This window comes from Erpetoichthys calabaricus, chromosome 7 (genome assembly GCF_900747795.2).
Source record: "Erpetoichthys calabaricus chromosome 7, fErpCal1.3, whole genome shotgun sequence".
NCBI lineage: Eukaryota > Metazoa > Chordata > Cladistia > Polypteriformes > Polypteridae > Erpetoichthys > Erpetoichthys calabaricus.
In genome coordinates, this window is record NC_041400.2 from 118,010,466 (window position 1) to 118,025,119 (window position 14,654).

Genomic DNA, 14,654 nt, shown 5'->3' on the forward strand with positions numbered 1-14,654 from the left:
CTTACATTTCAAGGTTGGTCTAATATTTAATTACTGTATTGTCACTCAATAAAGTCTTAAATGAATGAATGAATGAAAGAACAACAAACCCATGACACAAGTCTCCAAAATATAAATAATCACATCTGAATGTCGATTTCAACTTCATGCAGAAGTGAATAAAGAAAAACATGAAAGCAGAGAAGTATGTACTTAGTGGAGCTATGGAAAAATTTGTATACAAAAAGGAAAAACTTTCATTTATTATTATTTTTTTTTAATAAACTGATTCACAGACAGCCTTTTAAAATTTTTAGGAACAAAACAACTGAATGTAATGCTATACTATAATGACCACTGAAGAATTTGAAATTATTTAACAGTTATAATTTAATTAATAATTATTTAATAATATGAATATTATTATTTTAAAATTATTTAATAATTTATTTCAAATTATTTAAAGCTATTATTTGAAATTAATTATTTATTTTTTAATTATTAAACTAATCAAAAACATATACAAAAATATCAATATACACAAAATACATTTGTATGAATACCCAGAAAGATAACAAATGACAGATAAACATTTAAATAGCACATGAATCTTACAACTACATTTTCTTCAAGACTAAAGGAAAACTAGCAGCCTAAAAAACAACAGATTAATGCTGGTTGTTACTGTCAGTGTAGCTGTACCACATCCAAGATGCTTTAAAAAGAGATAAGTTTTTAATAGTCGCTTGTCACATTCATTTCAGGGCAAATTATAAGTACTCAATACTGTTCCTTGACTCCCTCAGGCAGTGTAAATCCGGCAACAGAACTCACATGCAATAGAAAAATGAAAAAACAACAAATAACAAATAAAAAACTAAATAAATTCTTTAAAAAACATGGGTGGGATGCTAATGGTTTTTCAGATTTCTTCTGGTGAACATTTGAAATGGAACTGTAATAATTTTAGAGAGACAGTGTTCGATACCTGAAAGTATAACAAATAAAACAGAACAAGTTCACAGCATTATAACCCTTATAACTGGGGTGTCAAATTCAATTGCACAGGGGGCCAAAAACTCAAAGCACACTTTAGGTCGAGGGCCGAACAAGATGAACATTTATTATTTATTTACAGACTAAAACTAAAAGTTTTTTTGAACATAAATATGAATCGAAATAGACAGGATACAATATTATTCCAAAATAAATAAACTTAAAATAAGTTAAAATAACTTAAAATATTTTCTCTTCATACAAATATCACCTGTCAAAATTATACAGATTCAAAATATTAACATGCTGCAAAAAAACTGAAAATATAGATAAAAATTGTGCTCTTAAGTAAAAGTGAAAATAATAACAAATCAAAATTTCCATTTTATATGCTCTTATGCCATTTTGTCAGAGCTTGATGCTTGGCATCTTTTTTTGGCAACAAGTTCATTTAAGTTTTGGGTTAGGTTCTGTGTTGTGGAGATTCTCAGGATGGACTGCAGGTGTTCATCAGTGAGACGACTCCTGTGTGATGCTTTGTTAATCTTCATCACAGAGAACAACTTCTCACACAGATATGTGCTACCAAACATACACAAGGTTCGAGCCGCATGTAGACGAAGCTGGGGCATTGCTTCAGGAATGAAGCGAATTAACTGTGCGGGCCCCACAGTGTCGTACTTTGCCTTTAGTGTCCCATTACACTGCAGCTCTATCAGCTCCATCAGAATCTGAACAGGTACAGTCGACAGCAAATGGGTTGCGAAGCAGGTCGAAATAACTTTTCTGTGCTTCAAAGTCACCAAAGCGCCGTGCAAACTCAGTGCAAAGTGCGCTCAGTTTATCAGCAAAGTGTACATTTGGGAACACCGTGGCGTTGACTTGGTTCAACATTACTTGACAACAGGAAAAGTGAGACAAGCTGCATTGGTGCATTTGTGTCTCCCATAAGCGCAGCTTCACTTGAAATGCCTTCACTGCATCATACATATCAGTGATCATGCGGTCCCGTCCTTGGAGCTGAAGGTTTAAGAAGCTGAGATGAGCAGTTATGTCAGCCAGAAACGCCAACTCACATTTCCACTTTTCATCCTGCAGAACCATGGAGTCTTTTCACGGAACCGTGGAGTTTTTTCTTTTATTGTCCATGAACTGACAGATTTCCTCGCCCAGTTTAAAAATTCTATTGAGAACTTTTCCCCGACTTAGCCAACGCACCTCTGTATGATAAGGGATGTCGCCAAACTCTGAATTTATTTCCTGCAAAAAAGACTGGAATTGGCGGTGATTTAAACCTTTGGCTCTGATAAAGTTTACGGTTTGCGTTACAGTGCTCATTACGTGTTCCATTTTTAGGACTTTACCGCACAGCGTTTCCTGGTGTATGATGCAGTGATATGCTGTCAATTCACCAGTACAGTTCTCCTTCTGCATCTTTAACCGCATCCTTCCCATTAGTCCACTTTTTTCATCGCACATCGCCGGTGCTCCATCTGTTGTAAGTCCAACAAGTTTGTCCCAAGGTAGTTTCTTTTATCTGTTACACTTTGACTTACGTTTTCAAAAATGTCTTTACCTGTCGTTGTCCCGTGCATCGATTTAATGTCCAATATTTCCTCTGTCACGCACAAACTGGAGTCCACGCCACGGATGAAGATGGCCAGTTGTGCAGTGTCAATTGTGTCAGTACTTTCATCCACAGCAATGGAGAATGCAACAAAGTCTTTGCCTCTTTCAATCAACTGTGTTTTCAAATCAGTGGCCATCTCACAAACCCGACCAGCAACCATATTTCTGCTATGGCTTACATTTGCAAACACCTGCTTTTTGTCTGGACACAAGATGTCGCACACGTTCATCATGCAGATCTTCAGAAACTCTCCCTCAGTAAATGGCCGGGCTGATTTGGTATTCTCCTCTGCCACAATAAAACTTGCTTTCACAGCAGCTTCACTTTGTGATTTTGCTTTGCTGAAAAACGTCTGCTGTGATGTCAGATTCCTCTTCAACTCTTCTACGTTCTGTAGCTTCTGCTTTGCATTCAGGTTGTTCAACTTGTCCTGATGTTTTGTCTTATAGTGCCGTCTTAGATTATATTCCTTAATTACAGCCACATTACCTCCACAAATAAGACACACAGGTTTACCGGCAATGTCAGTAAACATATACTCAGCCTCCCACCGGTTTTGAAAGGCTCTCTTTTCAGAATCAACTTTTCTCTTGGCCATTGTTACAGGATAGCTTTGACTTGAAATTAGGCTTGTATGCATCAACAGACGCTTGATTGATCTGACGTAATTGACACTAGAATGATCACTGGTAGCCTATTGTTTGGTAAGACAGCTGTCGCACTGTATTATGGGATTTGTAGTTTGTGTGTTATCGGCATTTCATATCGCCAGGCCATTAAAAAAAGATATAGAAAATAATCTCGCGGGCCAGATATAATCGGATGCCAGGCCGGATGGGCCTTGAGTTTGACACATATGCCTTATAACATACACAAAGAGCCTAGATTATGAATTCCTCTTTGATTTCTTGAATGACTCTACATTTTTTTAATAAAACATTTGAAAGTCAATTACTCTTTCATGTGAAAGCCCTAGATATACCCACCTGACAATCATATAATCACATAGGTTATAATAATTGTTCATCTGGAAATTACAGCTTCTGTAATTTTTTGTTTTATGTCACCAGCTACTATCAGCAGCACAATGACAGCACTGCAGCACTCAATATGTTACTTTGATTATAATCCCGAATGGAATTCAGTCCTTCTTTTGTGTTGGCCTATACAAATAACTCATTATTGTTTCTAATTTTTTTAATTTAATATTCTATTCCTCTATTCCGCCAGGCAAAAGACTAACCTACTTACATGGTTGTAACAAGAACAGGTATTTGTTTGTTATGCACTTAAAACCACTAAATTTTATTATTCACTTGCTAAGAAAGTTATTCCATTTTTCCACATTCACGTCTGCCACTGCCCTAACTTTGAGAATGACAGCCCTTCAAATATTCAAATTAATTTTTTCAACACAAACTTGCATTCATGTTAGCTTAAGACTGAATTGACAGAAAAATTACTTTAAAAGTCAACATGTGGATGATTATTAGTATTATTACAGTATTTTCTAGGTGTGAAGAGTCACAAGTGAATAGCATTATTTTCTTTGTTGTCAATTAAAGCATATTAAATGTTTTTAAAAAAATATTATTTATTTAATAATTCTGAATCAAGTTATTTTTTCTGCTTTCTGAAGTGACACCATTTAAGTAGGAAACCAATGACTCATTTCTAAATTACAAAATTTGATTCATGCTTGCATGAAGTTAACTGTTCCCCTAAACAAAAATGATATAAGTATAAAATAACCTTAACTGGAGTCATTTGAAAGCGCAACCATAGCCATAGACTCAATAACCCTAGGATATCACCTATCAAACTAAAATATTTTTATACTACATACAAACCACATTTGGTCTTAAATCAAAACAGCTTTAAGATAACCACACTACAACATGTGCAACTGTTAAATATCCCCATATACTGAAATAATTCTTTTAAGAATTTACATTTAAAAAAAAGAAAGAGTGGAAAACACTTTGCCTCTTTAAATTATTAACATGTTGGTTTTCTAGAATATTTAAAATATGATGTCAAGCTGTTCAGAATGACATAAAACAAATAAATAGTATAACTACATATATTTAAAGTATAGGAAAGAAAAAACAAACCTGAGTTGTTTTTCCAGATCCAGTTTCACCTACTATTAAAACCACTCTGTTTTCCTTTACAACTTTAACTATTTCCTCTTGTCTCTCAAACACTGGCAGTGAACAACGAAAACAATCAATTTCAGACTCTCCTCTGATTGGAGGAACTTGAGGTATTCCATTGTTCAGCCTTCCACTTGTTCTGTTTTTTTCTCTGATACTTTCTAAAAAAAAGGGGAAGTATTGCTTTGTTACCATATGATACATTATTCAGTTAGATGCTTCGTTTAATATAACTGTGTTCTAAGCATTTCACATAATGAATGAATATTTGTTCTCTTTGAAAACTGTTAGCACACAGCCAAGTTCAGAAATCATTATATAAATATGTACAAACAGTTCAAAGTAATCATGAATAGTGGGATACCGAAGTAGGCTATGTATGCTGGAACTGCCAGGAGTGGTTTTTAAAACACAACTGTGATCAGACATGGACCACTACAGTGCATCAAGAGTAGTGCAATGGAAGTAAAATATCAGAAAAAGTCAGAACTTGAAACTCCAGGAGAAAGCCTGCAATAGTCTCCCAACATGGGAGCTGTCTTTTTGACAGAACAGGTCTCAATAAGAGAGTCAAATCCTGGTGATCCATAAACAGAGGGATATGCCAACTCCAGAAGTGAATGCTCAAGATAGTTTCAGAGTAAAAACAGGAAGAGATTTCAGGCAAAAGCTCATTGATGAAGCAAGACTAAAGACAGTGTGGAAGATAGTAAGTGACAATTAAGCTTTTGGTGTAAAATATTTGGGAGGAGAACATCTTGGCAAATGGCCCCATGAGAGAAACATTGAAGTATGTCTGATTCGAAAGGCCCAGAGGATGAGTTGGTTACTTTGTAATTTCTTTTGATACTTCTGCTGCCTTTAGTGTTTACTTTTCCCCTGTGTGTCATTAAAATAAACACACCTATTTCTAATATACTTTGGTCTTCTTGACACTGTTCCAGGTGTAGAGAGGAACACTGATGTGAATTGTTGTATAATGTACTGGTTTGATTGTAAACAAAAAATTAATTAGAAAAACAGAAATACCAGCTTCAATGGATGCAGAATTTCCACGTTCAGTTTTAGGAAGAAGATCAGTACGTTCTTTGTTAGTGACAGGAAATCTTTGGAGTAAACTACGTATGACGTGTCTTGAATTATGGGAAATGATAAAGTTCATTACTGAACAAGATGCCTCTGATCCATCCTTTTTCTTTACTGTGAGGAACCTGTGCACCCCTTTCCTACAACGAAAAGAGCATATTATTGGGAAACATTTTATTCACTTTGGAAAAGTTTTTAAAGCACGCTGTTTAAATGAGTTTAAAAAACATTACAATGCTCAAAGCCAAAAACTCACCCTTTACTTTTGGAAATTAGACCAAGGGATGGAGCAAGACGATGAATATAGGCTCTTTCAATACTTGTAAAAGAAGAGGGGAACTCCATTTCTAAACATTTTAGAAAACAGCAAAGGGGAGAAGATATTTAAGCACACATTTTAAGTAATATAATTAATTACTAATAATAATCCATTAACAAGACTCCATATTGAGACTCTAGTATTAGTAGTAGCAGAAACTTCACAGAGCTAAAAGTGGTTACTAGCATTGATTTTTCATGTTTGTTTATTGTAAAAATATGTGTAATTAAACCACTGCAACTATGCAAGCCTAATATGATAACACATTTGGTTTTAAAGTTGTATGTGGTTATTGTGTTCTACAAAAACTACTTGAGCTCTTTCTGAATTACTCTAATTCTGCTTCACCAAATTTCTGATTGATGTTGATGAAGTTAATCAAATGTGTCCAATAGTACGTAGGTGCAAGGTACCTGTATTATTTCTTTCATTTCCTGAACCTGATTATTAACACAGAGTCTCAGAATGACTGAAAATTTCTATTTAGCATTGAACAAAAAGCAAAAGGACAAAAAGGGCAAATCTCCAAACATTAACATGAAGCCAGTTCAGAGACATCAACCACATTCAGGGTACATATATCTTTAGAATGTGCAAAGAAACATGGCACAAAGCAAAACACTTGAACTTCAGATGCAGAGCCTTCACAAAAACAGCACTCAGGACTTTGGAGCTGTGAAATAGAAGAACTAATTACGGTAATACAATATCACTAGCCATTATCTGTTAAACCATACCAAGAAGTCACCTCTTACACATGTAAGTCGTGCACCAACTGCTGAATCTGTATCAAGCACTCTAAAAAGAGTTACATTCAGCTGCAGATCAGAAATGTATTGAGAAAAGACTGGTGCAAATAGGGTAGTGAACCAACCACTGTAAACATCTACTAGACATGATGAGCATTGCAATAGATCTAAGTAGTTGGGCTGCTCTAGAAACAATTCACTATCGAAAATTAAGAGCTTCACATTTTTTCAACTAAAGGTTGGATCATAATTAAGAACCATTCACTGCAGAAGTGTGAAAACCTGCTAGATCACCTGCTGTGTGGTACTATGACCATCTGTATTTTCTGTTACTTCCATAAAATCAAGACCAATAAAGAAGGATTAAAATAGTGGTTGATGGCAAAAATTGTCTTCACACAATACAATAGCACACACAAAACGATTATTTATTTCACGATGGAATTTTCTAAATGTAATGAACATAAAAGAAAGTAACAAACCACTAGGTTTGTATTAAAAAGGGCTGGACAATTCTAAATTGACAACCAAATCAATCAATCAAATCAAAATCTTTATTGTCATTGTAGCAATGAGACATTGTACAACAAAATTTTAGGCAGTTTATCTCTAACTTTTTGTTAGTGTCCCTGAAAAAAGTATCCAAATTATGCATTCATAATTTTAAATCCACATTAAAAAAAGAAGAATGACACATAGGGAAAATGGAAAATTATTAGTGAATCACTTCAGAAACATTGTTGTATCTTATGTTGTAATTCAACAGTGCTGCCTAATACAGATTTTGTTATATATTACATTTTATAATTAATTCTGGTTAGGCTGTAATTGTTTCCAAATTTCAAAAGGCTAGTAAAGTTAACAAAATTACAGCAACATATTTAAATAATTACTGAAGGAATTCCATTAAAAACTACTGTAACATGATTTCACAGTCATTCAATGCAAAACAATATTGGTAATGAGACAATATTACAAAGGTAGTATTGAGTGTACTTTTCAATTTATTAAAAAAATGTAACACTAAAGTTTAATATTATTTCAACTCCTCATTAGATTTCTGAAAGCAATTCTGTGTGCTAAGGCTTAGAATACATTTACCTTTCTCATCACTGTATCGAAATCTTTCAAGTGCAATACTCAAAGCTATCTCAACTTCTTCATCAATCCGGATATCCTTCAGCCCTTTTGCTCTAGAGGTTGACTGACCGGACTGACCTGGTGTGGGCCTTGGAGAAACACTGCTTGGTCGTGACATTTTTCTGTTTCAAAGTAAATACAGGAATTTTATTAAAACCTCTGAAAAACTTAAAGGCGATACACAGTAAATAATTCACATAATGATTACTGTGGGTCTTTGTAAACCAACTTTAACAACATCTGAAACACTGAAAAAATGAATGTGTGCGTGTTTACATATATATATCTGGCTATCACGATGGAAGAATTTTTGCATTCAATTACAATACTAGTGAAAGTTTACTCGATACCACTGCAAAAATAGAAATCCAATTCAATGGCTTTCTATTGAAAGTATAGTAAAACCTCGATTATCCATCACTCGATTAACCGTCAGGGCCAAGTAAATAAATATATATATATATATATATATAAAGTGTATGCTAGTGCCTACCTATTACTGTACTACTACTACTGTGCGGTACTCTGCGAGCTCTGCACATTGGAACAACTCTCCTGCATTGTAATTTTCTTTTTAAATTCTGTTATACAGTAATCCCTCCTCCATCGCGGGGGTTGCGTTCCAGAGCCACCCGCGAAATAAGAAAATCCGCGAAGTAGAAACCATATGTTTATATGGTTATTTTTATATTGTCATGCTTGGGTCACAGATTTACGCAGAAACACAGAAGGTTGTAGAGAGACAGGAACGTTATTCAAACACTGCAAACAAACATTTGTCTCTTTTTCAAAAGTTTAAACTGTGCTCCATGACAAGACAGAGATGACAGTTCTGTCTCACAATTAAAAGAATGCAAACATATCTTCCTCTTCAAAGGAGTGTGCGTCAGGAGCAGAGACTGTCATAAAGACAGAGAAAACAAACAAATCAATAGGGCTGTATGGCTTTTAAGTATGCGAAGCACCGCGGCACAAAGCTGTTGAAGGTGGCAGCTCACACCCCCTCCGTCAGGAGCAGGGAGAGAGAGAGAGAGAGAGAGAGACAGAGAAAAACAAACATGCAAAAATCAATACGTGCCCTTCGAGCTTTTAAGTATGCGAAGCACCGTGCAGCATGTCGCTTCACTAAGCAGCTGCACAGAAGGTAGCAACGTGAAGACAATCTTTCAGCATTTTTAGACGAGCGTCCGTATCGTCTAGGTGTGCGAACAGCCCCCCTGCTCACACCCCCTACGTCAGGATCAGAGAAAGCGCAAGAGAGAGAGAAAGAGAAAAGTAAGTTGGGTAGCTTCTCAGCCATCTGCCAATAGCGTCCCTTGTATAAAATCAACTGGGCAAACCAACTGAGGAAGCATGTACCAGAAATTAAAAGACCCATTGTCCTCAGTAATCCGCGAACCAGCAAAAAATCCGCGATATATATTTAAATATGCTTACATATAAAATCCGCGATAGAGTGAAGCCGCGAAAGGCGAAGCGCGATATAGCGAGGGATCACTGTATTATGTTTTGTTAATATATTGTGACATGCAGACAGCTTGTGATGTGCTGTTGGGAAACATAAAGTGTATAATGAATGTTGTAAGTAATGGGACTGGGTGAAGGGCTTCTGTGCTATAAGGGGCAGACACGTCTGTTAGGAGATGAGTGACAGCAGAAGTTAGGAGAAATAGGAAGGTGCGGAGGAAAGAGGTTTTGAGTAGAGAGTCAAAAGACAATAAGCAGGAGTGTTTGAAGTATACAGAAAAAATGAACGTGAGAGGCAGGAGATAAACTGATTGGTAGGTAAAGCTTTCTTTTATTGTTTTAGAGGTGTGCTCCGTAACCCAGATAATAGAGTATAAGACAGGGTACAATTTGTTACAGAAAGAAGACTGCAAGTAAAACGTAGAAAACTCTAGTACCTCTGAGTTGTGTTTCCTTACTACGCTGGTTGTTACAATATTATATGAATTAATTAATTTTGTTAATACTATATTCTATTTTGCTTTGTAAATAAATATGACTATTCGCTAATCTACAGCATATCATTTTTAAAGTAACTGTTCTGTCATCTGCCTTTTCTCTTATCCGTCACAGCTTCAGTCCTGACCTCTGACGGATAATCAAGGTTTTACTGTACCTCAATTATTTAAGTAGACAATATAATTTTGCCTTTTCCCGTAAAACAATATAAATACTAAAATTGGCAACTGCTTTAAAATACTGGTATATTAATCAAGTGGTTACCTAACTATCACTATAAACAAAATAGTACTGGCCTTCATATTGTATGGCTTTTTTGCATTATCAATATTTTTACTATTTTTTTTTTTGCTCGCAATGTTTCTAGAAAACATAACATGCTGATGACTCATACAATGTTACCCTAAAACAAATACTTGAAAACGGCAGCTTTAATAAAAGTGACACTTAAAAACATAACCCTTCACAAAAATGGGATCAAAGATAAAGTTTTCTAACATGTTATTTTACTTTTTTGGCACATTCTCCTTTCAGAAATTATTACATTTACCCTGTTGTGAAGTACAATCAACTGCACATAAATCAGCAGTATCAAAATGTCGACTTTAATCTCAAAATTTCCACTTTAATCTTGTAGTTTACTTTGTCATGAAAGTAGAACATCATAGACTTCATTTTAAGATTGATGTTTAATTTCTTGTAGTTTACTTTGTCATGAAAGTAGAACGTCATAGACTTCATTTTAAGATTGATGTTTAATTTACTATACAGTGGTGTGAAAAACTATTTGCCCCCTTCCTGATTTCTTATTCTTTTGCATGTTTGTCACACAAAATGTTTCTGATCATCAAACACATTTAACCATTAGTCAAATATAACATAAGTAAACACAAAATGCAGTTTTTAAATGATGGTTTTTATTATTTAGGGAGAAAAAAAATCCAAACCTACATGGCCCTGTGTGAAAAAGTAATTGCCCCCTTGTTAAAAAATAACCTAACTGTGGTGTATCACACCTGAGTTCAATTTCCGTAGCCACCCCCAGGCCTGATTACTGCCACACCTGTTTCAATCAAGAAATCACTTAAATAGGAGCTGCCTGACACAGAGAAGTAGACCAAAAGCACCTCAAAAGCTAGACATCATGCCAAGATCCAAAGAAATTCAGGAACAAATGAGAACAGAAGTAATTGAGATCTATCAGTCTGGTAAAGGTTATAAAGCCATTTCTAAAGCTTTGGGACTCCAGCGAACCACAGTGAGAGCCATTATCCACAAATGGCAAAAACATGGAACAGTGGTGAACCTTCCCAGGAGTGGCCGGCCAACCAAAATTACCCCAAGAGCGCAGAGACGACTCATCCGAGAGGTCACAAAAGACCCCAGGACAACGTCTAAAGAACTGCAGGCCTCACTTGCCTCAATTAAGGTCAGTGTTCACGACTCCACCATAAGAAAGAGACTGGGCAAAAACGGCCTGCATGGCAGATTTCCAAGACGCAAACCACTGTTAAGCAAAAAGAACATTAGGGCTCGTCTCAATTTTGCTAAGAAACATCTCAATGATTGCCAAGACTTTTGGGAAAATACCTTGTGGACTGATGAGACAAAAGTTGAACTTTTTGGAAGGCAAATGTCCCCTTACATCTGGTGTAAAAGGAACACAGCATTTCAGAAAAAGAACATCATACCAACAGTAAAATATGGTGGTGGTAGTGTGATGCTCTGGGGTTGTTTTGCTGCTTCAGGACCTGGAAGGCTTGCTGTGATAGATGGAACCATGAATTCTACTGTCTACCAAAAAATCCTGAAGGAGAATGTCCGGCCATCTGTTTGTCAACTCAAGCTGAAGCGATCTTGGGTGCTGCAACAGGACAATGACCCAAAACACACCAGCAAATCCACCTCTGAATGGCTGAAGAAAAACAAAATGAAGACTTTGGAGTGGCCTAGTCAAAGTCCTGACCTGAATCCAATTGAGATGCTATGGCATGACCTTAAAAAGGTGGTTCATGCTAGAAAACCCTCAAATAAAGCTGAATTACAACAATTTTGCAAAGATGAGTGGGCCAAAATTGCTCCAGAGCACTGTAATAGACTCACTGCAAGTTATCGCAAACGCTTGATTGCAGTTATTGCTGCTAAGGGTGGCCCAACCAGTTATTAGGTTCAGGGGGCAATTACTTTTTCACACAGGGCCATGTAGGTTTGGATTTTTTTTTCTCCCTAAATAATTTGTTCTCATTTGTTTCTGAATTTCTTTGGATCTTGGCATGATGTCTAGCTTTTGAGGTGCTTTTGGTCTACTTCTCTGTGTCAGGCAGCTCCTATTTAAGTGATTTCTTGATTGAAACAGGTGTGGCAGTAATCAGGCCGGGGGGTGGCTACGGAAATTGAACTCAGGTGTGATACACCACAGTTAGGTTATTTTTTAACAAGGGGGCAATTACTTTTTCACACAGGGCCATGTAGGTTTGGATTTTTTTTTCTCCCTAAATAATAAAAACCACCATTTACAAACTGCATTTTGTGTTTACTTGTGTTATATTTGACTAATGGTTAAATGTGTTTGATGATCAGAAACATTTTGTGTGACAAACATGCAAAAGAATAAGAAATCAGGAAGGGGGCAAATAGTTTTTTCACACCACTGTAGGTTCTCAGATCCCATCGTAACTAAAGTAACATGTTATATGCTTTGTATTCTAAGTGTTCCCCAGCCTAGTTGTTAATCGCTCCATGCTTATTAAACAGTTTTTCACTTATGCTGACAGGAGAGGGCAGGCAGTGATCGCCACACTGCATACATTACATTCATGATATTACAGCTGTCTTAATATTTTAGAATGCTAAAATGTATACTTGATATCATTTTCATGATGAAACGTATTAAAGCAAGTATTAAACATGTGGGGGCACAGTGGCCATCCAGGTAATGTTCCTGCATCCCGCAAGATGCTTGTTGTGACGCGTGACCCTGGATGGCAAAATTTATTGTAGCAGTACTGTCTCTGTCAAACATACCAAGCCCCAATTCCTATCCTTCCATTTCTTTCTCCACATAACCAATCGCCACACAATAAGCATCTATAATAAATGTAAAACCAGCCATAGGCTTAGAATGCCAAAAGCTTCTTCAAAGCTTTTAAGGAACATTGAAAAATTTTCATTATACATGTTAAATTATTCCATCCATACATCCAGGAACACACCAGTCCCAGCAAGCACAGAGTGCAAGGCAGGAACAATCCCTGGACAGAGTGCCAGCTCATCGCTACCACTGTGCCACCGTGAGCCCACAGGTATTAACAGTATACATTATTTACATGAAGTTAACAATTTATTTGTATAATGTAATATAAATACTTTAATGTACTCTTCATAAAAATAATATCATGTATACATGTTAGTATTCTAACAGCACACCACTCCATGAGGATAGCTCTTGGTAATCTAAATCAACTTTGAAGCTATTCATCATCATTTGTAAATGCAGTATAATACCAGCCAAATAATCATGAGGGGCTTTCTTATGTTTAAATTGCTAATGTTAACACTTTTAAATAAGAACTTACTCTCAAAATGCTCCATCATATAATTTACACTTTACAGTTTTTAAAGTTTTTCTAAAAAGCATCAAGAGAGGACCCTTAATATTGTTTGCATGTGAGGTTTTTTTTTATAAACATCTGAAGTACACCTAGCAGAGAATTAAAGGTGGTGCAAGCAAATATGAGGATGACATGCAAAACTCAAGGTATCAGCAAATCAGTGCATACATATGTTATAAGCAAAATTAAAGAACTTTCATACATTGATTGATTCTTACTTTTTACATTTTTTAAATTGTGTTATTAGCATAAGTATGTTGTGGTTGTTTCAATATTAGTGGTGTATTCACATTAACAATGGCAGCTGCCCAAACATAGTTATACACCTCTCTGAACAGGGTTTTCCTCCAACAACTGACACAGAGTATTGCATGAAGCAAAATGAAACTGAGTGGAAAGACTTGAAACTTTGAATGATATTTTAAATATTAAATTGATGTGCAAAATAAATTAATTTATATCCTAACTTTAAATTTGTAAGTGACAGTTTTATTTGAAATACCCAAAATAACCCTTCACAAACACAAAATTCAAACACATAAGGGAATTTAAGTGTACTATGTGTTTAATTGGGATTGCTTGCTCAGCAGGTGTGCTAATTTCTCCAGCAAAAAATCAATCATTGAAAGTTTTTCCACTATAACATACACTTTGTCTTTCGTTTGAGAAAAGATTTCAATCAAATACTGACATACTACTGACATACTTCTAGCTACTTTACAGTTTAGCAACCTCTTGTATTTTATACTTAGTCCCTTTTAAAGTTTTTTTATTGCCTGACTACTAAATCCAGTACTCAATAAATACAATTAAAAAGTCATATGGCAGTGCCATCAAAGTAAGTGTAACTAGGGAGCGGTATTGGACCAACACTAGTACCAAGAAGTATTATCAGTTCATCTCTAGTTTTAAATATGCAAAGAATCACCTCAAATTCTATAAAAGGAAGGTTAAATTTGTAAATGTTACAAAAAGGTCAATTTAGTGAAACAACTAAGACATATTAAATAACTTTTATACTAT

The 14,654-nt window shown here is 35.6% G+C and overlaps 1 protein-coding gene across 2 annotated transcripts in view; it reads right to left on the reverse strand.

The window, feature by feature from the left end:
* Nucleotides 1-14,654, reverse strand: part of LOC114654147 (3'-5' RNA helicase YTHDC2) — a 137,275-nt gene that overhangs the window by 113,147 nt on the left and 9,474 nt on the right. For both annotated transcript variants that reach the window (XM_051929869.1, XM_051929868.1), the window contains 4 exons: nucleotides 8,017-8,177; nucleotides 6,104-6,194; nucleotides 5,791-5,987; nucleotides 4,720-4,922 (listed from right to left, as the gene is read on the reverse strand). In XM_051929869.1, coding sequence (XP_051785829.1) covers nucleotides 4,720-4,922; nucleotides 5,791-5,987; nucleotides 6,104-6,194; nucleotides 8,017-8,173 — 648 coding nt within the window. In that variant the 5' untranslated portion in view covers nucleotides 8,174-8,177. The remainder of the gene's footprint in view (nucleotides 1-4,719; nucleotides 4,923-5,790; nucleotides 5,988-6,103; nucleotides 6,195-8,016; nucleotides 8,178-14,654) is intronic.